The sequence below is a fragment of the Gallinula chloropus genome, assembly GCF_964237585.1.
Source record: "Gallinula chloropus genome assembly, chromosome: 1".
In the NCBI taxonomy this organism is placed as follows: Eukaryota; Metazoa; Chordata; class Aves; order Gruiformes; family Rallidae; genus Gallinula; species Gallinula chloropus.
Genome location: NC_140085.1, coordinates 188,906,260 through 188,932,447, shown reverse-complemented (window position 1 = coordinate 188,932,447; position 26,188 = coordinate 188,906,260). Strand labels below are relative to the sequence as shown.

The window sequence follows — 26,188 nt, the reverse complement described above, 5'->3', positions numbered from 1 at the left end:
TGGGGGTGGGCTGGGTGACAGCACCAGCACCAAAGGTCCCCAGTGATTTCAGTTCCCAGGTGGTGAAGCAGGGTGGGCTTGGTGTGAGCCAGGTGCTGCTCCACGGGGCTGGGTGTCACGCTGCCGGCGTGCCATGCACTCGCCGAAAGCACGGACCTGGGGCTGGCAATGGCGCCAGTCCTGCCGCGCCGCCATGCAGTCCTGCAGCTCCCGGTGCTGCGCGGCGCAGCCCGTGCGTGAGATCAGGGCGTCCACTGGGTCCTCCTCCTCCTCAGCCTTCTTCAACGACGGAGAGTTCCTGGCGTGCCCGGGTCTCGCCATCGCTGAGCCAGGCTGGAGCAAGGAAGCAGGGTTTGGGGTGCTACCTTCCCCTTCTTTGGGGGCACAAATTTCCGGGTGCCCAACACCCCACCCGTGGGTGCTCAGCACCCTCCTCACCCCCCACCTGCCCTTTCGCCCCAGCACGAGCCGTGCACTTTCTATGCCACTCCCGCGGGGGTCCAGCACCGGCCCCCACGGCCCCCCTTTCCCTTTCCCTTCCCCTTTCATTGCCTGCCCCCTCCCCCTCCATTGCCTTGCCCGCGCCCGCGCCCGCCCCCGCCCCCGCCCCCGCCCCCGCCCCCGCCCCCGCCCCCCCCCCCCCCATACCCCTCCCCGTGCCTACCCAGCGGCGCAGCGCGGCCCCTTTAAGCCCGGTGACGGGGCGGGGCGCGACCGCGGAAGCGCCCGCTCACTGGCGGCGTCTTTCCCTTTGCGCTTGGTGGGGGGCGGCGGGCAGGCCGGAGGCGGCAGAGGCGGCGTCGGCCGCGCTGGGATGGCGGCGGCGCTGCGGGTGCAGAGCGACTGGAGCCGGGCGCTGAGGTGGACGCGGCCCTCGCCGTCCCCTTCCCCCGCTCCCTTCTCTGCTCTCTTTCCTCCGGCTCCGCTCACAGCCGCTCTTCCTCTCCGCAGGAGGGACGAGGGTGAGGCCTGGCTGAGCTGCCGCAGCCCTGGTGAGTGCTGAGGCGGTGTGGGGGGGCTCAGGGGGTGGCGGGCTGGGGCGAGAGGAGGCACACGGGGACACAGCACGGGCAGTGCTGTCAGGGACCGCAGAGATGGTTGAGTCCCGCCCCCTGCCATGGGCAGGGACACCTCTCACCAGCCCCAGCTGCTCAAGGCCCCATCCAACCCAGCCTTGGACACCTCCAGGGAGGGGGCAGCCACCACTTCCCTGGGCACCCTGTGCCAGGGCCTCACCACCCTCAGAGGGAAGAATTTCTTCCCATTATCCAATCTAAATTTCCCCCCTTCCAGTTTAAACCCGTCCCCCCTCGTCCTGTGTCTCCCTGCCCTTCTGAAAAGTCCCTCCCCAGCTTTCCTGTAGCCCCTTCAGGGACTGGAAGGTGCTGTAAGATCTCCCCAGAGCCTTCTCTTCCCCAGGCTGACCCAGACCACCTCTCCCAGCCTGGCTTCACAGCAGAGGTGCTCCAGCCCTCTGATCATTTCCGTGGCCTCCTCTGGGCTTGTTCCACCAGTCCCATGTGCTGCTTACGTTGGGGACTCCAGAGCTGGATGCAGTATTCAAGAAATTAATTAGGTTTTTATCTAGTATAAACAGGGAAAGTGAATAGTTTTCAACTCTGTGCTCATGTTTTGTTCTAAAATCTGTCTCTAAGGGCTAAATTATATGAAATGCTCCAGGCTGGGTTGGTGTAAAGAATTGCAGCAAAATTCCTTTCAGGTCCAGCTGAATCCATAACTTTTCCTTGTGTTTGTCAGGTTAATCAAGATCTTACTCACTTTTACAGTGCTAAACCTGAGGTTGAAACTAATAGCATTTACAGGATCCTAGAATCCCCTGGGTTAGAAGAGACCCTTGAGTTCACCGAGTCCAATCAGGGCCTGGTCCACCTCTAGATCATGTCCTTAAGCTCTTCATCTACACCCCTTTTAAATACCTCAAGTCTGGGGCTTAAGGGGGTGGAGGGTTGCGGTGGGTTAGGAGAGGTGAGGGCAGTTGGGGGGCTGTGTAAGGAGTGAGGGCGGTTGGGAGTGTTTCCTGTGTCTCAGGGAGGGCTGAGGGTGGTTGGGAGGGGTGCCCTGTGGTTTGGGGCGGGCTGAGGGGAAGATAAGCTGGGGAGGGGGTGGGGTTGAGAGGTGGCTGAGCTGATGGCTGTTCTCCCCACAGGGAAGCCCACCCTGTACGGCAGCTTGACCCGCCGTGGGCTCAGCACTGAGGGCGTCCCTGACATCGCTGCTTCCGAGGGCTTCGTGGTTGGGGAAGTCACCGAGGTGCTGGGGTGGGCTGGGGGATCGGTAACTGCCTTCTGTGTGTGAAGGGGTGGTACTGTTATACCAGCCAAAATAAGAGCCTAAAACTGTTTCCCAGTTCCCTGCATGGATTATCCAGCTGTCCTTGGCACCTCGCCTGTGCTGGGTCCTGGAGCTGGTCCGTAGCATCCGCTCATGAGTCTCCCTCTCTGGAGGTATTCAAGACCCATCTTGAGTTCCCAAGGTGAACTCAACTACAAGCCCCAAGCTGCTGTTCCCAGACTGCCACTGGTCACACACAGCCAAACTGGTGAGGTGGAACAGGTCTGGAACGAGGTGTACAGGGAAGGCAACAGCTCCCAGCAAAACAAAGTATATGGAGCAGGAGATCACCAGTATCTTCTCATGGAAGAACTTTTCCTGGTGAGGGTGAGGGAGCCCTGGGACAGGCTGCCCAGGGGGGTGTGGAGTCTCCTTCTCTGGAGATATTCCAGCCCTGTCTGGATGCCGACCTGTGCGCCCTGTCCTAGGGAGCTGCTTTGGCAGGGGGTTGGACCTGATGATCTCCTGAGGTTCCTTCCAACCCCTGGGATTTTGTGATCATGCTGGGGTCGTGTGTCCCATAATCTTAGCATCTCCTGACTTAGAAGGGACCCACATGGATCATAGAGTTCAACTCCTGGCTCTACACAGGCCCAGCCAACTCCTGTGGCCATAATGGCCATCACTTCCCACCCCAGGCTTTGTGTCTTGCAGCAGTAGAACGAAGCAAGCCCAACACTCTGCTTCATCCCTCCTCAGGCTCTTGAGAGACCACAGCCAGGTCCAAACCACAGTTCCACCTCGACAGCCTGACGGCCCTTCTAACTCTTCTTCTTCCCTTTTCTTCCCTCCTCTAGAAAAGCATTCTCATTTCTTGTCCACATGAAAATGCATCCACAAAGTTTCTGGCTCCTTACACAACTTTTTCCAGGATTCATCAGAAAAGTGTAAGTAACCTTGTGAAATGAGGTGGGGGGGAAACACATGGGACTGACCCCGAGCTTTCGCAGCGTGTCTCAGGCGTGTTGCATGCTTGGTCTGAGGGTTGACCAGCAGTGTGACTTCATATTTGAACTGGGTCATTAAATGTTATAGGATCAGAGAAACTTGGGGAAGTTGCTTGTGATTGGGAAAGCTGGAGAGCTGGGCAGGGAGAAACCAGGTGAGGTTTGATAAAAGCAAGTGGAGAGTCTTGCACTTGGGAAAGAATTGTACAGGCTGGGGGTGAGCTGCTGGAGAGGAGCTCTTCAGAGAAGGACTTGGAGGTCCTGGTGGGTGACAGGGTGGCCATGAGCCAGCAGTGTGCCCAAGGAGGCCAATGGGATCCTGGGGTGCATGAAGAGGAGCGTGGCCAGCAGGTCAAAGGAGGGGATCATCCCCCTCTGCTCTGCCCCGGTCAGGTCACACTTGGAGTGTTGTGTTCAGTTCTGGGCTCCCTGGTATAAAAGGGACAGGGATCTCCTGGAGAGAGTCCAGAGGAGGGACACGGAGATGATGAAAGGCCTGGAGCATCTCCCCTGTGAGGAAAGGCTGAGTGAGCTGGGGCTGTTCAGCCTGGAGAGAAGCAGCCTGAGAGGGGATCTGATCAATGGTTATCAATATCTGAAGGGTGGGACACAGGGGGACATGGCCAGCCTCTTCTCAGTGTCTGTGGGGACAGGACAGGGGGCGATGGCTTCAAGTTGGAAGTTTCTTGGGGTCCCTTCCAACCCAGACCAGTCTGTGATTCGATGATTCTTGTCCTTGTGTAAGGGTGTTAAGTGTTAGAAGAGCGTTACCAGGCTGGAACTGTGAAGCCGTGGTGATGGAAACTCTGCGAGGTGCTTTAAATCCCCCCAGCAGTGTATGTCTGGGGGTGACAGTAGCACCCGGGGATGTACTTAGCAGGTCTCCCCCAGCAAGGAATTAGGCTCTGGAGCAGAAAACCCTTTGTAGGAGGTGACACAAAGCTAATGTTTGGTGTTTCCACCCTCCTGCAGGTTACCTGTCTCGACATTTCCAGCGGCGGTGGGCTCGGCGTGTCAACCAGCACAGATGGGACCATGAAAATCTGGCAGGCTGCAAATGGAGAAATAAGAGTAAGAGCATCTAGCTTTGATGTTGTGTGTTGGCTGTGACCTTAACAAAGTCCTTTGACCATGAATTCAGTCAGGCTACCCATACACTGTGGCCTAGGGAAGGTGGGAACCTGACTTTTGATTGCAGAGCTAATTGAAATTATCCACCTGGGAGGTTTGAAGTTCAATCTCTTGGAAAGCCTGACTGCTCCCAAGGGAAATGATGGCTGGCAATCCAGAGGGAAATCCCAGGTTGAAAACGAGAAAGGGTAGTTAGGAATGACAGCTCCTAACCTGTGTGCTGCAAGCCCTGAATTGGCTTCTGCAGTAGAGAAGAGGTGAGGAAAAAGACTCCTGCCTGTGATGAATTAACTGGGTCGTGGCTAGAAACACCGGTTACTGTGGTTCTTGTGCAGCTTGACCTGTCAGCTGCTTGTTTAGCAATGGATAAAGACATTTCACCCGTTCTTAGAACCAAATGTAGCATCCTTTGCTGTGTAATTAGCGACTCCAGCAGTGGAGGGAGGCACAAAGTGGACCTGCCAGCTCTGTGCCTGCCTCAAATTGAGATGAGTTCCCTTGCAAGAACCCAGACCCAGAGGATTTGAGCTTAATCCACTGCCCACGTGTGAACACCAAGTTTTAGAATCCCAGACTGATCTGGGTTGGAAGGGACCCCAAGGATCACAGAGTTCCAACCGCCCTGCCACAGGCAGGGCCACCAACCTCCAGGCCTGGAGCTACACAAGGGTGCCCAGGGCCCCATCCAACCTGGCCTTGAACACCCCCAGGTACAGGGCACCCACCCCCTCTCTGGGCAGCCCGTTCCAGCCCCTCACCACTCTTTCTGGAAAGAACTTCCCCCTAATATCTAATTTAAACCTCCCCTCTGTTAGCTTTAATCCACCCCCCTTGTCCTGCCATTAATTACCCTTTTAATAAGCCATTTCCCCTCCTGTTTATCTGCTTCCTTTAGGGAAGGGAAGGCTGCAGTGAGGTGCCCCCAGCTCCTTAAGTCTCTCTCCGTAGGGGAGGTGCTCCAGCCCTCTGATCATCTCCGTGGCTCCTCTGACCCCTCTCCAACAGTCCCACATCTTTCTTGTGTTGGGGCCCCAGCTCTGGACACAGGACTCCAGCTGGGGCCTCCCGAGGGCAGAGCAGAGAGGGACAATCCCCTCTTCTCCAGTGTCACAGCTCAAGAGTCGCTCTGTGTAAGGGTGATAACAATGGAACTAGCACGTAGTTCTTTGTTTTCCAGAGACTGTTGGAAGGCCATGTGTATGATGTGAATTGTTGCAGGTTTTTTCCATCGGGCCTGGTGGTTCTGAGTGGAGGAATGGATGCCCAGCTAAAGATCTGGTCAGCAGAAGATGCCAGCTGCGTAGTAACATTTAAAGGTCACAAAGGAGGTACAGAGTGCTCAGGCTTTAAATACTGCTTCATCTGCCATGTGTATAACTGTTTTGTGCCTGAGGGGTAACGGTCAGTCACCAGCCTACTGGAACAGGCTGCCCAGGAGGGGAGAAGCCTCCCTTGTAAGGCAAGACAAGACAACCCCTTTTTCCTTTTTCTCCTTTGGGTTTTGGGGAAATATTTTGACTCCTCCAAGTCTCAGGATGTCACCATGTGAAGATGCCCTGGCTGCAGGGCTAACCAAGGGTCAATAAAAGCTGGGACTTGGCTACAGAAGCCCAGCCAGAGGTAGATTTTGAGTGGCATGTGGTCAGGGCTGTGGGCTTTGGCTTCTGCCCCCTCAGAAATCTGAAATGCGTTTAAAAGATGTGCCGGTTCTGAGGATAAACCTGGCTGGACCTGTGTGGAGCCAGGAGTTGGACTCGGTGATCCATATGGGTCCCTTCCAAGTCAGGAGATTCTGGGATAAACAGCTCTAGGGTGAGGCTGAAGGCCACTCTCTACAGGGCGATGACAGGAAGAGTTTCATCTAGTGCAGTCACTACAGATATTTCTATTTGAGTTCTGGGAGCTTGATAGAATCACAAGGCTGGAAAAGACCTTAAGATCATCAAGTCCAACCATTCCCATCCTAAGCACAACCATAACCCTAAGTACCTCATCTACCCTTTTTTTAAAACACCCCCAGGGGTGGAGACTCAGCCCCCTCCCTGGGCAGCCTGTTCCACAGCCCCACAACTCTGCCAGGGAAGAACTTTTCCCTCCCATCTGAGCTGACCCTGCCCTGGTGCAGCTTGAGCCCATTTCTCTTTGTCCCATCTCCTGTCCCCTGGCTGAAGAGACCATCACCCACCTCTCTGCACCCTCCTGGCAGGTCAGTGGAGACACTGAGAAGGTCTCCCCTCAGCCTCCTGTTCCCCAGGCTCAACACCCCCAGCTCCCTCAGCTGCTCCTCAGATGATTTGCAAAGCATCAATTAAATCCTCTAACCATCATTTTTCAGATCCAGACTCAACATCCCCATGGTTAACTCTTTTGGGGATGTTAGCAACTGGAATGAACTGTGCTTCTGATGTTGCTGTAGCTGGATGATGTGGATGCTTCTTGCCCCACACAAGCCTTAGCATGATCCAGAGTTGGGCTGGGCTTGGACTTCTGTCCAAGTTAGAGGCTGATTTTGGAGCTGGAAACTCAGCTGTGATATCAGCTCAGTCTGAGGCAAGGTGTTGCCAATTATTTTACTGGTGATTCATGAAGTCACAGAAGCATAGGGGTTGGAAGGCACCTCCAGAGCCCATTGGGTCCAACCCCCCTGCCAAAGCAGCTCCCTAGGACAGATCACACAGGTCGGTGTCCAGCCGGGGCTGGAATATCTCCAGAGAAGGAGACTCCACACCCCCCGAGCAGCCTGTCCCAGGGCTCCCTCACCCTGACCATGAAAAGTTCTTCCATGATACTGGTGATAATCTGCCTTTGTGCCAGGTGATGGCTCCTGCTCCATATGCTTTGCTTTGCTGGGGGCTGTTGCCTTCCCCGTACACCTCGTTCCAGACTTGTTCCAGCTCAGCCAGTTTGGCTGTGTGTGACCGGTGGCAGTCTGGGATCAGCACTTTGGGGCTTGTAGCGCAGTTCACCTTGGGCAATGAGCTGCTGCGTCTGTCCGTCTTCCATGCTGTCTGTCTGACTGTGGCCTTTGCCTTGACACAGGTATTTTGGACACTGCCATTGTGGATCGGGGAAGAAATGTCCTCTCCTGCTCTAGGGATGGCACCGTGCTTCTCTGGGACTGCGGGAAATCCTCCTGCCTGGGTGTCATCGCTGACTGTGGCTCTCCTGTCAACGGCATCGCTGTGGGTGCTGCTGACAGCTCCCTCAACCTGGGCTCGCCTGAAAAAGCTCCTAGTAAGGATCTTGCTCTTAAAAATTCATATTTCTTCTCCTAGCCCAAACTGCTTAGGTTTGTCACCAATAATGCTGAGTGTGGAGCTTGCTTCTGTGCCCCTCCTATCTGGGGAAGGGACCCTGGGTGACCAGACCAGAGCACTCTGGTCCTGTGGAGGAGTTGAGCGTTATCAAGCAGGTTAAGACCGACTGAGTCTCTCTAATTGCTCCTGGGGTGTCTCAGTTACTGTTACACAGCCAGGGAATTTGAGTATTATAAAGGAAAAGCTTTATGTGGAGTGAACTGGAGACACATGGCTCTTTCCTTGTGGTGGTGTGGCTCTGGCTGGAGGCCAGACATCCACCAAAGCTGCTCTGTCAGTGCCCTTCTCAGCTGGACAGGGGGAAAATAGATATTGAGGGGCTCAGGAGTGGAGATAAGGGCAGGGAGAGATCATTCCACAATCAGCGTCAGGGGCAGAACAGACTCAACAGGGAATAAAGGAGAGAGACTCTAATTGATGGCACTGCCCTGCACCCCCAGTGACACCAGAGTTGGGTGATGAGAAGTGTGGCCAGATCTTAAAGCACCTCCCCCCACCCCTCCCTTGTCAGCAGACTGAGCTTTAGCCAGGATTTCACTCCCTTCTTCCCCCCATTGTGGAACGGGGAGGGTCAGGGACTGGGGGAATGGGGATTTGGGTCAGTTTCTCACGAGCTGTTTTCCTTCCTTCTTAGCTGGGGAGGGAGGGATGGGGGCATTCCTCACCCCCTCTCCCTGCTGCACTGTGGGGTCCCACCCACAGCAGACAGTCCTCCAGGAACTTCTCCCGACATGAATCCTTTCCTGTGGGGCTTGAGCTCCTCACCAAGTGCCTCAGCGTGGGTCCTTCCATGGGGAGCCGACCTTCAGGCCCACCCAGACTGCTCCAGCCTGGTCCCCTACAGGGTCACAAGCTTCCCTCCCTCCCACCCAGCAGACCTGCTTCGGTGTGGGTCTGTCTGTCCACAGGCTCCAGGTTTCACTGCCAGGAGCTTGCTCACACCTGGGATTCCTACGGGGTCACAGCGCCCTTCAGGTGTTCCCACCTGCTCCAGCACGGGATCGTCCATGGGCTGTAGATGGGATCTCTGCTCCCTGTCATCATCCATGGGCTGTGGGGGGACACCCACTCCACCATGGGTTTCTCCAGGGGCTGCAGGGGCATCTTTCTCTCCGGCACCTGGGGTGCCTCCTCCCCCCTTCCCTGCCCTTGGTAGCTGCACAGCTCCTCACATCTCCACTCCCTTCTCTGGGGGCACAAAGCAGCTGCTTGAGGGTTTGTTTCTCCTCACTGTGGTTCCCAGAGATGCTGTGACCATCGCTGATGGGCTCGGCCTTGGTCAGCAACGACTCCGGCCTTGAGCCATCTGGTGTTTGCTCTGTGGGGCCTGCAGAGAGCTTCTGGCTGCTTTTTGGCAGCCCCCCTTCTCCATGAGAACCCAGCCACCCAAAACTGTGAGACTCAGGGTACAGAGTTAACACCATTACGGGTTCAGCTGTCAGGTTTGGGTATCACCAAGGCTCATTCCGTCCCCCGCTGGAGTGAACTGATGTCTTTGTCAGGTGACCGTGAGGTTGGGACAGAAGGGAAAGTCCTGCTGCTGGCTCGAGAAGATAAGAAGCTTCAAGGAGTGGGACTGCAGAGCAGGCAGCCGGTAAGGGGACTCTCAGAGGTGTTTCCCTGGGGAAGGTGCTAGAAAATCCGCTCAGAGGCATCAGGCCTTTGGCTTCTGTTTCCTTGGGTTGGAAGCTGTGGGTTGTGTGGCTGTGCAGAGCACTGGGCTGAGGAATGAAACCAGGTTCAAAACAACCCAGATCAGTGAGGTGGTTAGTGTTAATCCTGTTCCTTTCCCCTGGTGAGGTCCCCCCCAGGCCACACAACGGGACAGAGCCAGGCCAGGTGGTGGTGGGGAGCTGATCCACCTGCCTTTGGGCTTGTGTGCTCCCCAGATATGCTCTAAACGAAACACCAGTACCACAAAGTGGTGCTGTCTGTGCTTCCCACTGGCCAGATTTATTTGAGAGGGGGGAGGTTAAGGATTAGGAATTGGCTCTGGAATTTAACCCAGGTACTGGGTTAAATGAAAGGCTCTTTAAACACTGGCCAGTAGATGTCACCGTGAGTGCAGGAACCGCAGGCTGCCTCCTGCATCCAGAGTGGAAAGCTGCTCTTGGTTCTGCCTGGTGTTTTAACCACGGTGTGAAGGGAACCTCAGGTGGTCAGCAGTCCATTGCTCTCCTTTTGGAGAGGGAAGATGGTGGTGAATGGAGTCACAAGTGGTGTTCCTCAGGGGTTGGTCCTCCAACCCACCCTCTTTAATATCTTCATTGATGATTTGGAGGAGGGAATTGTGTGCTCCTTCAGTAAGTTTGCAGATGACACCAAGTTAGGGGGAAGTGTGGATCTGGCAGAGGGTGGGAATGCCCTCCAGAGGGACCTGGGCAGCTTGGATCGATGGGGAGAGGCCAGTGGGATGGAGTTCAACACGGTGACACGACGGATCATGACGTGAGGAGGTCTCCCCTCAGCCTCCTCCAGGCTGAACACCCACAGCTCCCTCAGCCACTCCACGTAGGATCAAATCTCAGCCTTTTGGCTAAGAGTGTAGTGTCTCTTCTTATCAGTTTAATATCTGATACGTCCTTGATGAGAGGGTTTTATATTAAATGAATTTTTCGTCTTGGGAGTTGAACCCTGAATTTGCCTGTGGCAGGGGGGTGGGAACTTGGGGTCCCTTCCAACCCAGACCATTCTGTGATCCTGTGATTTGCCCTCCAGCCCCTTCCCCAGCCTGGTTGCCCTTCTCTGGACACATTCCAGGACCTCGGCGTCCTTCTTACGGTGAGGAGCCCAGAACTGGACCCAACAGTCGAGGTGCAGCCTCACCAGTGCCCAGTCCAGGGACACAGGATCATCGAGTCCAACCCCAGGATCCAGGAGCATTTCCTGACTGCGCCGTGTCTGCTGACTTGGCGAGACTGATCCTGGAGACCTGTTCTCCTGCCCATCTTGGAGCAGGGCTGAGGGGTTACTAACCTGGCTCTGGGTTTGCCAGTTTGTGCTGTGGCTCCTGGAACTTCTGGGTGTCCCGTGGCCTCATCTGTCAGTGTCTGACCCTTGCATTTGTTCTGTGTCCTCAGGTGTTCCTCTTCATCGGATCCGATGCGTTCAACTGCTGCACGTTCCTCTCTAGTACCTACATCCTAGCAGGGACTCAGGATGGGAACATCTATCAGCTGGATGTGAGAAATATTAGGTGAGTGTGTGCCAGGAGCTGGGAGTTATTGAACAACCAACATGATCTCCTACTGGAAGGCGACCTGCTCAGTAAAAGGATCATATAATCATAGACTGGTCTGGGTTGGAAGGGACCCCAAGGATCATAGAGTTCCCACCCCCTGCCACAGGCAGGGCCAACAACCTCCAGGCCTGGATCTACACAAGGTTGCCCAAGGCCCCAGACCAACCTGGCCTTGAACACACCCACGGATGGGCCACCCACCACCTCTCTGGGCAGCCTGTTCAAGAGGGCAAGGTGTGGATGTTGTCTACCTGGACTTAGTAAAGCCATTGATGCTGTTTGTTAGGGCACTCTCCTGGAGAACCTGGCTACTCAGGGCTTGGGTGGGCTTACGCTTCACTGGGTAAGAAAAAGAGCTGGATCCCCGGGCCCAAAGAGTTGTGGTGAATGGAGTTAAATCCAGTTGGTGGCCGGTCACAAGTGGTGTTCCCTGGGCTCAGTTCCCAGACACTCCTGGGTGATCACTGATCACACCCCCACGTCCTGCAGATGTTCCTCCTGTTATCTTCTAACCCTGAGCTCGTATTCACGCATTGGGGTGGGCTCCTGACTACAGCCTGTAACCACCTTCCTTGTTTCTTCTCCTCCTTCTAGTGCTCCAATCCAGGTGATCCATAGATCAGGAGCACCAGTGCTGTCGCTGCTCCCATACCGAGACGGATTTATCGCCAGCCAAGGTACCTCAAGTGTTCCCCTCTTCCAGTAGAAATTGTAGAAGCAAATTGAGGAGCTTTGTGCTCTTCGTTACCCTTTTACATATAAGCACAGTCTGTGTGGGCAGTGTGTCCCTGGCAATGAGTGAGGGGATGTAGCTGTGTTACATGGCTGCTGTTGGCATCATGAGTTCCGTTCCTCACCTTCCCTGTGTTCCTCCAGAATAGGGTCTGAGGGCGCCTCTCGGCTGCTAGAGCCTTTTCTCATCTCTCTGACATCTTCACAGCATGTTTCCCTCTGTACCCTGTGATCAGTGACCCTGTACTGGGCATTGGTGAGGCTGCTCCTCCAGTGCTGAGTCCAGTTCTGGGCTCCTCACCATCAGAAGGACATGGAGGTCCTGGAGCAAGTCCAGAGAAGGGCAGCCAGGCTGGGGAAGGGGCTGGAGGGCAAATCCTCTGAGGAGTGGGTGAGGGAGCTGGGGGTGTTGAGCCTGGAGAAGAGGAGGCTGAGGGGAGACCTTCTCAGCGCCTCCACTGACCTGCCAGGAGGGTGCAGAGAGGTGGGTGATGGTCTCTTCAGCCAGGGGACAGGAGATGGGACAAGGGGAAATGGGCTCAAGCTGCACCAGGGCAGGGTCAGCTCAGATGGGAGGGAAAAGTTCTTCCCTGGCAGAGTTGTGGGGCTGTGGAACAGGCTGCCCAGGAAGGGGGCTGCGTTGGACTTGATGAGCTTAAAGGTCTTTTCCAACCTCAGGATTCTGTGCCCAGGCCTTTTCACTGGGCCCACTGGAGCTGTCTGTAATTAAGAGCGTGGCTCACTTCACTAATCGCCCTGTTTTCCTTCCTCTGGCCAGGCGATGGAACCTGCTTCATCATTCAGCAAGACCTCGATTACATCCTGGATCTCACAGAAGCGGACTGTGACCCTGTGTACAAGGTGAGGGATGCTGTCTTATCACCCCAGGTAAGGGGTGTAGGGAAGCTTGATGCCAGGTAGCAGGCAGCTGCCCTTATCTCAGGACTTGGCAGCCTGCACCTCAGGTTCCTTCACACAGTTGCCTTTTAAGCTGGTTTCCCCCCCTCCCCCAAATAATCTAAATATTTGGCATAAACAAACCCTCTGGCCTCTTATCTGCATCATGCAGGAGCGATACCAAAGCAGCAGAGTAGCTTGGTTGTTGGAGCAGCTCTGGCAGAATTAACTGAGCTGTGAATTAATTGCTTGGAGGATCCTTGGGGGTAGAAGCAACAGCTGGCTGGGCACTGCTGCCTCTTCTCTTGCCCCCTGGTGACTCGGGACCCAAAAGCAGGCCTCTGGCTCCTGTGTTTCCGGACACCCCGCTGCCCTTGGGAGTGTGACACGGGTTCCCTCAGCTCTCAGCTTGGTGGTGCCAGTGGAAATGTGCTTTTGGTTTTAACCCACAGAATCACCAGGTTGGAAAAGTCCCTTAAGCTCAGGGAGTCCTGTCCTGTGCTGACCCAGATCTCTCAGTACCTCATCTCCCCATCTGTTAAACACCCCCTTGGGATGGGGACTCAGCCCCTTCCCTGGGCAGCCTGTTCCACAGCCCCACAACTCTGCCAGGGAAGAACTTTTCCCTCCCATCTGAGCTGACCCTGCCCTGGTGCAGCTTGAGCCCATTTCCCCTTGTCCCATCTCCTGTCCCCTGGCTGAAGAGACCATTGCCCACCTCTCTGCAGCCTCCTGTCAGGTAGCTGTAGGTGCTGAGAAGGTCTCCCCAACCCACTCCAGCTCTGCCAGCCAGTTTTCCCCCTTCTAAGTACCACTCCTGTGGAGGCTGAGATCTGACCCACACAACTCCTTGGTGTCTCACCCCCTTTTTGCATTTAACAGAAGAACCTCTGGAATCAATGCCAGAAACAGGCTGTTAGCTGTCACTTGAGCAGCAACTCTCCTTAAATCCCACTCACTTTCCCCTCCCTCTTTTTCAGGTAGCTGCTTGGGAGAAGCAAATTTACACGTGCTGCAGAGATGGCATAGTGAGGAGATACCAACTTTCTGACCTTTAGTTGCCTGGATCAGTGTGGAGTTGCACCAAAGTAACTCTTCCAAGCTTATTTTCTGGGGTGGTATGTTTGAGGTGCGTGTGTAGAAGCTTCTGAGGCCTGTGGAATCTTCTGAGGCTGTTGGGATGAGCGGGCTCTGTACAGCTGGTTTTGGGGATGTTTCTTACTGTGGGACAACTTTGGATTTTATTTTTTTAAATTTGGAGAGAGGGGCTCTGAGGTGTCAGGGAGGGTCTTGTGCTGCCACACATCTTCTCACTGCTGGCATGGGGCGTGGGGGGTGTGTGTGTAAAATAATAAAATATATTGGATGTGGGGGTGACCTTATGGCAGAATGGCCTGAAATAAAGCAACTGCTTTAGTAACACCATGTGGGAAATACATTTTCACAGACTCACAGAACTGCAGGGGTTGGAAGGGACCTCCAGAGCCCATCGGGTCCAACCCCCCTGCCAAAGCAGCTCCCTAGGACAGGTCGCACAGGTCGGCGTCCAGACGGGGCTGGAATATCTCCAGAGAAGGAGACTGCACACCCCCCTGGGCAGCCTGTCCCAGGGCTCCCTCACCCTCACTGGGAAGAAGCTCTTCCCCAGATTGGTGTGGAACTCCCTGTGCTCCAACTTGAGGCCATCGCCCCTTGTCCTGTCCCCACAGACAATGAGAAGAGGCTGGCCATGTCCCCCTGTGTCCCACCCTTCAGATATTGATACCCATTGATCAGATCCCCTCTCAGGCTGCTTCTCTCCAGGCTGAACAGCCCCAGCTCACTCAGCCTTTCCTCGGAGGGGAGATGCTCCAGGCCTTTCATCCTCTCCGTGTGCCTCCCTCCTCTGGACTCTCTCCAGGAGCTCCAGGAAAACTCATTTTAAAAAGCCAAAGTGTTTTTAAAAGGAAATAGAAGGAACCCGCGGGCGAGGCGGGGCCCGGGGCGGGAGGGCAGAACTGCCCCTGCCGTGCTGCCCTGCGCGGCCCGGAAGCGCCGGGCTCCATGGCAACGGGACGCCATGGGGCAGAACTACTACGCCGTGCTGGGCCTGGAGCGGGGGGCCGCGGACGCCGACATCAAGAAGGCGTGAGGGGCTGCGGCCTGGCGGAGAGGGGAGCCCCAAGGCCGGCCGGCGCTGGGGGGGTGCGGGACGGGGGTGTTGGGGATGGGGGAAGCCCCGTGTGTCTCCGCAGCAGGGCCCTGAAGTGGGAGGTGGGGAGGAGGGAGGGGCCTGGGAGAAGCGGCAGGGCCACAAATCCTGGGAGAAGGAGGGAGGGAGCAGCCGGGGCTGGGGGTGTCCTGTCCCCGCGTCCCCGCCCCCCCAGGGCTGGCTGGCTGCAAGGCTGGCTTTTCCCTTCTTTTCCCCTCCATAGCTATCGGAAACTGGCCTTAGAGAATCATCCATTCAAATGCAAGGAGCCCTGGGCACCGGAGAGGTTCAGGCAGCTGGCAGAGGCCTATGATGTGCTCAGCGACCGTAAGTGTGGGGACAGTCCCTGCCCCTGGGTCTGGGGGGGGGGGTGGGCCTGGCAGTGAGACGCCTCTGCTCCGGCCAGAGGTCTAAGCCCCCTGTCATTAGCACCCTATGGAGGTGGCATCAGCCCTTGAGCCCCAGCAGCTGGCAGCTCTTCCTGCTGCCATCCCACTTGGAGAGGGATGGAAGCCCTTCTCCAGCCTCTTCCCGATCACAGCCTGGATCTCAGGCTCTTCCCCTGCTGTGGGAGACCATGGCCGGTGCTGACTCCTCCTTGTTCCCTAAGCCATGAAGAAAGGGATCTACGACAAGTATGGAGAAGAGGGTCTCAAAGGTGGCATCCCCTTGGAGTTTGGGGACGAGAACCCCTGGAGCGTGGGCTACGTGTTTCACAACAACCCTGACAAAGTCTTCAGGGAGTTCTTTGGTGGAGACAACCCCTTTGCAGGTAGGTGGGGGTGACACTCTCCTAACACATGAGCATGTGGCTGTGAAGTTTAACAGGGGCAAGTGCTGCATTCTGCCCCTGGGAAGGGGTGACTCTGGCTGCACACCCAGGCTGGGGGATGAGACACTGGAGGCCAGTCGTGCTGAGAGGGGTTTGGGGGAGTCTTGGTTGATAGCAAGTTACCCTTGAACCAGCAGCATGTGCAAGCAGCCAGGAGGGGCAACCACATCCTGGGGTGCTCTGACTTGACCTGTGTGGAGCCAGGGGTTGGACTCGATGGGCCTTATGGGTCCCTTCCAGCTCAGGAGGTCCTGGGATTCAAAATAAACACACTCCTAGGGAAAGACCACTTCAGCTGGAGCGGGAATGTGGTCACAAGCAGAAGGAGATGAGAGGTTCCTGTTTGCCTGGCATCCTTGGGGTGCTCCGTGATAAGGAGACCCCAGGGGACTCCCCGACCTCTGGTCAGAGTGAGGTGACCCCCTGCTCTGCTCACTCACCCAGAGTTCTTTGACAAGGATGGCTCGGAGCTGATCCTGCCCTTCGGAGGGCTGCGAGGAAGAGGAGCGATGAAGCAAGACCCCCCGATCGTGCGGGATCTCTACCTCTCCCTTGAAGACCTTTTCCATGGCTGCACCAAGAAGATTAAGATCTCCCGTAGGGTGGGTGGAGGTGGGGAGCTCAGCAGGGGGAGGAATTTGGGTCTGGACTCTGGCTGTAGGATGTTTTGGTGGCAGAACCTGAGGTTTTAGAGCTGGTCCTGCTCAGGGGGCTTGGCAGACCCCGGCACTCCGCATCTGTGCTGTGCCACAGAGAGGAATCTGAACCAGACTGAGCACAGATGCTGGAAGGATCTGAGCTGGTACCCTCCTCCTCTGGCTGGAGATGGGGAAATCAGCAGGAGGGGATGATGTAAAAGCTGATGGGAACAAGGGGCTTATTTTGGAGAGGGGACACAGCATTACCTGGGCAACCACAGACTCATTTTCCCTTGGGGCTGCATCTCCTTCATGCTGTCAGCAATCTGTATCCCTCTTCCTGCTGTCACCATCTCCTGGTTCCAGCCCTGAGTGTCTCCTGCTCAGTCTGACTCCATTTGTCCCTGCCATGCTGTGGAGTTGGAGCCACCCTCACTCTCCTCTGCACCGGCTTGAACGCAGCTGGATGAGCAGAGCAGCTGTGACCCCCTCTCCGTGCTGTCCCTCAGGGTGTCACAGCCCTGAGGAGCAGGACTTGGGGGCACCAGTGGGTGAGAAACTGGCCATGACCTGTCACTGTGCGCTGGCAGCCCAGAAAGCCCCCCCTGTCCTGTGCTGCATCCCCAGCAGCAGGACCAGCAGGGCTGGGAAAGGGGGATTCTGCCCCTGTGTTTGGGGGTCCCCAGGACAAGGAGGACATGGAGCTGTGGGAGCCAGTCCCCAGGAGCCCCAGAGATGATGGGAGAGCTTGAGCCCCTCTGCTCTGGAGCCAGGCTGGGAGAGCTGGGCTGGCTGAGCCTGGAGGAGAGAAGGCTGCTTCTGGGGAGAGCTCCCAGCCCCTTCCCATCCCTCAAGGAGAGCTGGAGAGGGGCTGGTGCCCAGGGCAGGGAGGGCCGGGCCCAGGGAAATGGCCTTGAGCTGCAAGAGGGCAGCTGGAGATGGGCTGGGGGGCAGAAATCCTTCCCAGGGAGGGGGGAGGCCCTGGCACAGGGTGCCTGGAGAAGCTGGGGCTGCCCCTGGCTGCGTCTCAGGGTTCAAGGCCAGGTTGGATGGGGCCTGGGGCACGCTGTGCTGGTGGGGGTGTCCCTGCCCGTGGCAGGGAGGCACTGGGGGGGGAATTGGAGGTCCCTTCCAAGCCAACCCAGTCTGTGATTCTCTGAGCCAGCTCTTCTGATCCCCTCATCTCCCCCAGGTGATGAATGAAGATGGTCAGACAAGCACCGTGAGAGAGAAAATCCTGACGATCGAGGTGCAGCCGGGGTGGAAGCGGGGCACTCGCATCACCTTTGAGAAGGAAGGAGACCAGGTAATGGTCATGGTGGGAAGTTCTGGGCCGGGTTTCCTCAGGACCAACCATCTCTCCAGGCCATGGGCACTTTGTCACATGGCTCCCAGCACAATTCCCTGGTCCTGATAGAAAACCATTTGGTTTCTAGCAAACCATCCCCAGGTGTCTTTTCAGTTTGGGTTTTTCTCCCCTTAATTTTAGGGCCCAAACATCATCCCATCTGACATCACCTTTGTTGTCCAAGAGAAACTCCACCCGAGGTTTCAAAGAGTCAACGACAACCTCACCTATGTCAGCACCATCACCTTGGGAAAGGTAAAGAGCCAAGGGAGGCAACGGGGCCAAGCCCAAACCTCTGCTTTCCCTCTGGGGCTGCAGGTGCAGCTCTGAGTCCCACTCCTGTGCCTTGCAGGCCCTCATCGGCTGCACGGTGGACGTGAAGACGCTGGACGGGCGGCTGCTCAACATCCCCATCAACGACATTGTGGAGTAAGTGCTGCTGGGCAGATGGATGGCTGGGCTGGGTGGCCAGATGGGGCCTTTCTGCAGAGCTCGGTGGCCAAGGAGATGAACAGGCGCTCGGGAAGAATCACAGACTCACAGAGTCACAGGGTTGGAAAAGCCCTTTAAGCCTCAGCCTCCTCTTCTCCAGCTCCCTCAGCCGCTCCTCAGAGGATTTGCCCTCCAGCCCCTTCCCCAGCCTGGTTGCCTATTTCTGACTGGCCACCCGGGCACACTGCTGGCTCATGGTCAGTCACCCACCACCCCCAGGTCCTTCTCTGCCTGACAGCTCTCCAGACAGTCTCCCCCAGCCTGTAGCACTGCTCGGGGTTGTTCTGTCCCATGTGCAGCACTCCAGCCTGTTCAGATCCCTCTGAAGAGCCTCCCTACCCTAAGGCTGATCAACACTTCCTCCCAGCTTAGTGTCATGACCTCAGGATTGACCTGGAAAAAGGTGGGAAAGGCAGTGAGGTGAGGGCTGGGTGGTAGAGCCCACAGGGCACGGGACGTGGGGCTGTGAGGCTGGAGGAGGACGGGCCGTCAGTTGAAGCTGGAGGAGCAAAGTGACCTCCAGAAACCCCCTGAGAAGCGTGCATGGGGCTCTGTGCCGTGACACGTGGCTGTGGGCTCCAGGCCAGGATTGTCCTGTGGCTCCTCAGCCCCTTCCTTTGCTTTGCAGCCCCAAGTACTGCAAGGTGGTGCCAGGGGAGGGGATGCCGCTGCTCCACAACCCCAGGCGCAAGGGCGACCTCCTCATCTACTTCAACATCTGCTTTCCCAAGAACCTTACAGCTGAGCAGAAACTGCTCTTGCAAAGGGCTCTCCTCTCCTAGGGGACAATGTCCTTCCCCTTCCCCTCTCACCGATAAAGTGCTGGAGCCAGCACTGTCACAGGCCAGAGCTGGGTGCAGCCCTGGGATCCTTGAGGCTGTTTCTCCCGTCTCTCAGCTCCACCTTGTTTTCCCAACATGGTGCCAGCCTGCAGCAACCCAGAGGGTGATGGAGGATTCTTGTGGGGAGGGGGGGAGCAGGGGGGCTTGCAGTACTCCCAGCACAGCTCATGCATGAGGACAGGGAGGGTTTGGGCGTGCGGGGGTGGCAAGGGGAGTACTGGGGGGTAGGGGAAAAGATTTACTCCAAGCCTCGCTGTAGCCATGACAACGGTTGGGCTCTGGCAGATGTGATCCCTGAGGTGCCTCCAGGATGGTGGCGATGGCCTCAGGCGTTGGGCTCAGGAGGGGACCCCCTGCCCATGGCCATTGGGCCCCATTTCAGCTGCTCATAGGTGAGGAATGTCACAAGGCTCCAGGACCTGAGCAGCAGGAACCTTCCAGAGTGTCTGGGCTCAGGATGTCCTGTCCCATCTTCCTCCACTCCAGCAGCAGCTGCGTTTTGGAAGAGGATGGACAAGGGTGGCAAACCCCTTGTAGAAAGCCTCAGGGTCCGCCCCCTCCCCCCTCCCCCATGTTGGAGCAGGGCCAAGGCGCTGCAGCTGCCACCGTCCCCATCCTGCCCTGAGCTCAACTTAACCACCTCCATGGGGGGAGGAGGCAGCAATGGTTTTTGGGGTGCCTGCTCCCTGGTTCTCCCTGTCCATGGACACGGCGGGGGGTGACAACTCAGTCTTGGGGTGGAGAGAGGGGTGGGGGCTGTCTGCTGCAGGTGCCACGGCCCCCACAGGAGGCAGGGATGGAGGTTGGGGTCCCCACCTGAAGGGATGAGGGGTGTGGGTGAGGCCTGGAAACCCCTAGAACCCCACTTGGGGCTGGCGGGGCAGGGCAGTTAGGAGAGAATTGGGGGACTCCCCAAGGCAGCTGGAGGGGACAGGGTGCTCCACAGGGAGAGTGGAGGGCTGGGGCGGGGGGTCTGACACAGGATTGGGGTGTCCCAGGAGCAGACACAGAGCAGACCCTGTGCAAGGACACAGAGAGGCAGGGGGCTGGGCTGGGTGTGGCCATCGCTGTGGCATCAAGGCTGCACAGCCCACTTCAGGTGACTGGTCTCTTCTAAGGGCAGTGGGGGTGCCTCCCACCTGGAGTGGGGGGCAGTCGCTCTTTGCGCCCACATGTGGCAAGTCTGGCCAGGGACTTGCACCTCTGGCTGCAATGTTTTTCCTTTTTCCCTTCCCCTTCCCTCTTCCCCTTCCCTCTTCCCTTCCCCTTCCCCTTCCCCTTCCCCTTCCCCTTCCCCTTCCCCTTCCCTCCCCTTCCCTCACCTCCCTGCCTCTCCCCTCCCCGCCTCTCCCCAGTCATCCCCTTTCCCTTGGCCATTCCCAGGGGCACACCCAGGGTTGGGAGAACACCTCTAAACCCCCATGAGAGGCACAGGAGCCCCAAGCTCTGCTGTGACCAGGCCCCATAGGGGCAGTTTATTGGAAGCAGCAGGCAGGAATAACAGGAATCACTGTGGAAAACGCTGGGAAATGTTGCTTTTGCAAATTGAAAAGGGTTATTGTATTTTCTGCAGAAGAATTTAGGATATATAGAAACTCTTGGTAACTGAACAAAACTGAACTTTATTGGTGTACACAGCTGTAACAACAATAGAAACCAGCCACAACCAAAACCAAAACCAAAACAACAAGAGCTCCTCACAGTGCATAGAATTTTATCGTGCGGCATCGTTCACACATCGCCACGGCATCTGCAACCCTGCGACAAGAAGCATGGGGCCTCTGCCTAGAAGGAAAGCGATAACAGAACAGGAAAACCTTGATTCTTTCTAAACCAACTATCTGAGTTTGAAGAGACCTCTCAGTCTCAGCAACACCCACCTCTCTGGTTGCTGCGGGAGGTGAAACCGCACATGTTGGGTAGGCTGTGATGACCTGAAAGTCTAATAGCAGGGGAACAACACACCACTATAGCCATAGCAAGGACATTGTCCCTGCTGCCTGGCTAGAGTGCTGTAGAAAGGAAGCTCACGCATACGTGAATCCAGTGAACCCAGTATTTCCACCATGATGATGGTGCATGACAAAAAAAAGAAGACTCCAGCCGGTTTTGACCAGGCCTGGAGACCCACCTAAAGCTTAATTTGCTAAGTAATGGGTGATGGGGTGGGAAAGCTGTGGACTTATGTCTCCACATTGCTGAAATGTTGCATTAAGACACTTGTAAAGGGTTAAGGAATAGCTTGAAGTGCCACAGTGGTGACCTCCTATAAACAATGCCTCCCTTGAACGACTCTGCCTCACTGATAAAGAAGAAACACCAAGTGGGACATAAGTTTGAGCCTAATACCATATTTTAAGTAACTTACACACTCAAGGACTATGTGCTCTGTGGAAATAAAATGACTTCTTTGACAAGTTCCAGTACCCCCCTCCTCCTTATCTGTTCATGAATTCCGTGCTTGTCTCTAATGGGTCACAAATGCAGGCAAAGCATTTCATTGTAACTAGTTCAAGCTCCCCCTTGTCCTTGAAGGTACACAAAACCTGCTGAAACCCAACTTGGAGTTGGGATCAGAGTCAAGGGGTAACTGAGTCTGCGCAAGACCGAAGGTTACTTGCGGTGAGGAAGAGGAGCCATCTGACTTCGTGCCCACGACCCTCAACAACCACCATCAAACAGCAGTGCGCAGGCGCAGTGGGGAGGAGTTGATGGAAATCACTTCTTGGAACTCATTTTAATACAAAGCAGGACAGGTTATGAATATGTATACGTGTATCAGGTAACCTAATGATATTTGCATAAGGATGTGGTATAAAAGTGCTACAAACTGACCAAAGCTGTGCCTACTTTGCTAGGTCACCAGCACTTGCAAGAATGTATAATAAATTACTGTTTCACTAATGTGTCTACCTCAAGTCCTTTCTTTAGGACCATTGGCATTTCCCCACTCTCCCAAGCCTGGGGAGTTTTGATTCCTGCTTCTCAAGGCATCACCATCAGGACGAGCCGACAATCGGGGTAACAAAAGCAAGGGTGGAAATCAAAGCACCTTCATTCCTTCATGGCAAATGTAAGACCGTTGCTCCAGCAGGATTTTCCCACCTAGCGACCTGTCCTCAGAGATCAGTGGAGGATGGGTGAGAAGAAAAATGCAAACACGTACGGCAACGCCTGACAGATACTCTCCCAGCTTTGATAGCCTGCAGGCTCAGGCACCTGCTGACCAAGAGGCCTTTAACAGCCTCCGGTGTCTTTTCATCTACTAAATGGTCTAACAATCTTTAAAATCCACAAGAGCTTTCTACACCTTCAAGTTCTTGCCATTAGGACTTCCCAAGGCATTTCTTGTGGACATGTCACCTGAAAATGTATTAGATGACACATTCTACCTGAAAGGAACAGCAAATCTTTTCCTCTTCACCTTCTGCAGATCACTCAGGAGTTTAAAAACCTAACACAGGCCCTCACCTCTTCACCAGCTACAAACTCGGTTAAGGGAAAGGTTCTCAAGACCTCTCCTCATGCTTTCACACTTCTCTATCTTTTCCAGCTTTTCTAAACCCTGAGACCAGCACTGAAGAGTGCTGAAAAGAGAGATCTACAGAGACTGCCATCTACGGTCCCTTCCCTTCCCAGTAAATTCTACAGTGCAGTTTGCACGTTGGTAACTCCTGAGCATCACATTTCTAACTCTAAGGTCTTGCTCCTCAACAACAGACAGTTACAGCTTGGGTCCTCCTCTTTCTCTCCCTTGCACATCTCACCATCAGGCCAAGGGGGATGGAGTGAAGCTGAAGAAGGGAAGGGTTAGGTTGGATATTAGGGGGAAGTTTTTTACAGAGAAAGTGGTGAGGGGCTGGAACAGGCAGCCCAGAGAGGTGGTGGGTGCCCCATCCCTGGAAGTGTTCAAGGCCAGGTTGGGTGGGGCCTTGTAGATACAGTCCTGGAGGTTGGTGGGCCTGCCTGTGGCAGGGGGTTGGAACTTCATGATCCGTGGTGAAGTGCTTCCCACTCTTGGTCCTTTCCAACCCAGACCATTCTATCATTTGATGAGTCTATGATTCTACTTTAAGAGGACTTGAACCTTAGGAGGTCAACCTGCTTCCACCAAACAGCTAAGACATCCCTGAAATCAGCTATGCATTCTACTAGCAATAATTGAGAGACTGGCATAACCAGTGTGCATGTCTTGTAAGCAGAACCACCTGAGCTGCTGCCAGCCTCTCTACGTGTGCTTCACAAGGCCTGGGGGTGACACTGCGAAGAACAAGGCGAAGAACACGTTTCCCAGCTCCTGATCTGCCTCTGGCTTTGTGGCTGGGAATCCCCTGGGTCACCCCCCATCTGCAATGTTGGAGCAATAAATATTTTTCTGTTCCTAATGCTGTGGTCCATCCATCCATCCATCCATCCATCCATCCATCCATCCATCCATCCATCCATCCATCCATCCATCCCCCAACCTTTCCCTCTATCCCTTCCTCCCTCCCTCCCCTGGTTTGGGTGCGAGCCCCTTAGTGCCCAACCCCTGCGAGCACAAGCTGGCCTCAGGCACCGCTGGCACCCCAAAAAGTGGGGTGGAGGTGGCTGGTATCCCAGTGGGTGTGCTGGTGCCTGGGGATGTGGGTGGGCTCGGAACGGGGCCAGCAGCACCCACAGGGGACCCTCACCCAGGCCCCCGAATGCTGAGCAGCGTCTCAGGGGCTGCAGTGGAGATAGGCCCTGAAGCCCCGAGGCTCGACCCAGAGGCCCTGAAGCAAGGCTGACCTCTAGATGAGTCTCACACCCCAGCACCGTGTTCCCTCCACAGCGGTCGGGATGCCGCTGTCTCTCTCTTCACATCTCTCTCAGATGGGCTTTCACCAAGGCCCGCTACTCCTTCCCCGAGCCCTGGCCCGGTGCCATGGAGGAGCTGGAAGCTCTCAAGCCATCGCCAGCCCTCCAGACCCATCAAGATCCTGAGGGACTGGGGACAGAGCCAGGGCCAGCCCTTCACCAAGACTTCCCACTGGATCTGCCACTGGAGACTGACCAAGAGCAGGGCCATGGACAGGTCTGGGACAGGCCATGAGCAGCACGGACATGGAGCCTTCTCCTAGCAGACACCCAGCCATGGACATGGACAAGGAGTAGCTGGTCCTCGAGGTCATCCACACTCTGTGCAGCGTGGAGCGAGAGTGCTACAAGGAGCTACAGGCGTCTCTGGTCCTGTGGCAAGGGGCTGCAAGGGGAGCCTGCAGTGTGATCCCACTTGGGGATCCCTCCCTCCAACCAATAGGAAGAAGGTGCTTGGCCAGATGAGTCTGCTGAAGCCCAGGCTGTGTCCCCGGTGTCTTGGAGAGGAGCAGCCAAGGCTGGACAAGGCTGCAGGGGAGGACTCAGTGAAGCAGGAAAACACATGTGATCCCCTGTGTGCCCAGCACCGCCATAAAGAATACCTGCTGAACAGCCACCAAGGCTGGGGAGTTTTGATTCCTGCTTTTCAAGGCATCACCCTCAACTCGGAGTCCTGTGCCAGTTGTGATTTTTGGCTGGCAGCCCCTGTACCCAGCTCCCAAGGAGATGCCCTCAAAGTTTCTGCCCCCCGGGAGATGCCGTGGGCAGCCTGTCCTTTCCAGCCCCCCCAAATGCCTTTTTCTTTTCTTTTTCATAGCTTTGTTCCATGGAGGCAGCATCAGAGCAGCCTCTCACTCCTGAAGAGCACCTTCCCCACCCCCACGCGGCTTCTCACGAGAGAAATTCTGCCTTCCCCGTTCCCCCCTCCCACCCCAATCCTCTCCTGTGGAACATGAGGTTATCACGCTGGAAGGACGGGATGCCATGCGGAGGGACCTGGAGAAGTGGGCCCAGGGGAACCTCATGAAGTTCCACAAGGACAAGTGCAGGGTCCTGGCCTTGGGTCGGGGAAATCCTCACTGTCAATCCAGGCTGGGAGAGGACGTGGTAGAGAGCTGGTGAGAGGTGTCCCTGCCCATGGCAGGGGGTGGGACTCAATGATCTTTGAGGTCCCTCCCAGCCCTGAGCAGTCTGTGACCATTGCTGGAAAAGCTTTGGGACAGCACAGGGAAGGACACAGAGTAGAAATCCGTGGTAGGGCTGTTGCAGAGCCGAGCCTCAGCTTGGGTACCCCAAGCGCTCCCAGTTTGGGCTATTTTGGACCGGAAACACCCATCTGTCCCCAGAAGCATCCCCTCCCCCTGGTGGCACAGACAGAAAGGAGCCCTTTGGCCACCAACAGATTTAATTCCCCAGTGCTGCTGCCAGAAAATCGGGGTCAGGGGGGTGTGGCTGCCCCCCACACCTGGGCCACTGGGGGTGGGCTGGGTGACAGCACCAGCACCAAAGGTCCCCAGTGATTTCAGTTCCCAGGTGGTGAAGCAGGGTGGGCTTGGTGTGAGCCAGGTGCTGCTCCACGGGGCTGGGTGTCACGCTGCCGGCGTGCCATGCACTCGCCGAAAGCACGGACCTGGGGCTGGCAATGGCGCCAGTCCTGCCGCGCCGCCATGCGGTCCTGCAGCTCCCGGTGCTGCGCGGCGCAGCCCGTGCGTGAGATCATGGCGTCCACTGGGTCCTCCTCCTCCTCCTCAGCCTTCTCCAACGATGGAGGGTTCCTGGCGTGCCCGGGTCTCGCCATCGCTGAGCCAGGCTGGAGCAAGGAAGCAGGGTTTGGGGTGCTACCTCCCCCTTTTTTGGGGGCACCCTCCCGCCCTGCCCCTGTGGGTGTCCTCATGCAACCCCAGGAGGAGCTCAGCACCCCTCACACCCCATGCACCCTACCGCCCACTCATGGGGGCCCAGAACCTTCCCAAACCCACGGGTGCCTATCTCCCCTACTCCCACCCACGGGTGCCCAGCAACCTCCCAAATCTAGGTGTGCCTGTCTCCCCTGCCCCTGTGCCCCCTACACAAATTTCCGGGTGCCCAACACCCCACCCGTGGGTGCTCAGCACCCTCCTCACCCCCCACCTGCCCTTTCGCCCAGGCACGTGCCGTGCACTTTCTATGCCACTCCCGCGGGGGTCCAGCACCGCCCCCCACGGCCCCCCCATACCCCTCCCCCTCCTTGGCCCGCCCATACCCCTCCCCGTGCCTACCCAGCGGCGCAGCGCGGCCCCTTTAAGCCCGGTGACGGGGCGGGGCGCGACCGCGGAAGCGCCCGCTCACTGGCGGCGTCTTTCCCTTTGCGCTTGGCGGTGGGCGGCGCGCAGGCCGGAGGCGGCAGAGG

General features: G+C 56.4%; 2 protein-coding genes across 2 annotated transcripts; both read left to right on the top strand.

Annotated features, from left to right (window-relative positions):
• Positions 1-814: 814 nt before the first annotated feature.
• On the top strand, positions 815-14,037 carry LOC311205159 (proteasomal ATPase-associated factor 1-like; the record flags this gene model as incomplete). Its single annotated transcript, XM_084279462.1, has 12 exons — positions 815-861; positions 952-992; positions 2,168-2,271; positions 3,150-3,239; positions 4,272-4,370; positions 5,608-5,758; positions 7,470-7,664; positions 9,250-9,341; positions 10,828-10,943; positions 11,583-11,665; positions 12,499-12,581; positions 13,598-14,037. 12 exons carry the CDS (start codon positions 815-817, stop codon positions 13,673-13,675), a joined length of 1,179 nt encoding a protein of 392 aa, XP_084135588.1. The 3' UTR covers positions 13,676-14,037.
• A 639-nt stretch (positions 14,038-14,676) lies between these two features.
• LOC311191533 (dnaJ homolog subfamily B member 13-like) lies at positions 14,677-18,900 on the top strand (the record flags this gene model as incomplete). Its single annotated transcript, XM_084263744.1, has 8 exons — positions 14,677-14,744; positions 15,032-15,135; positions 15,419-15,580; positions 16,085-16,242; positions 17,471-17,584; positions 17,768-17,881; positions 17,979-18,055; positions 18,747-18,900. The coding sequence occupies 8 exons, from the start codon at positions 14,677-14,679 to the stop codon at positions 18,898-18,900; spliced, it is 951 nt and encodes a 316-aa protein (XP_084119870.1).
• Between the last annotated feature and the right edge of the window lie 7,288 nt (positions 18,901-26,188).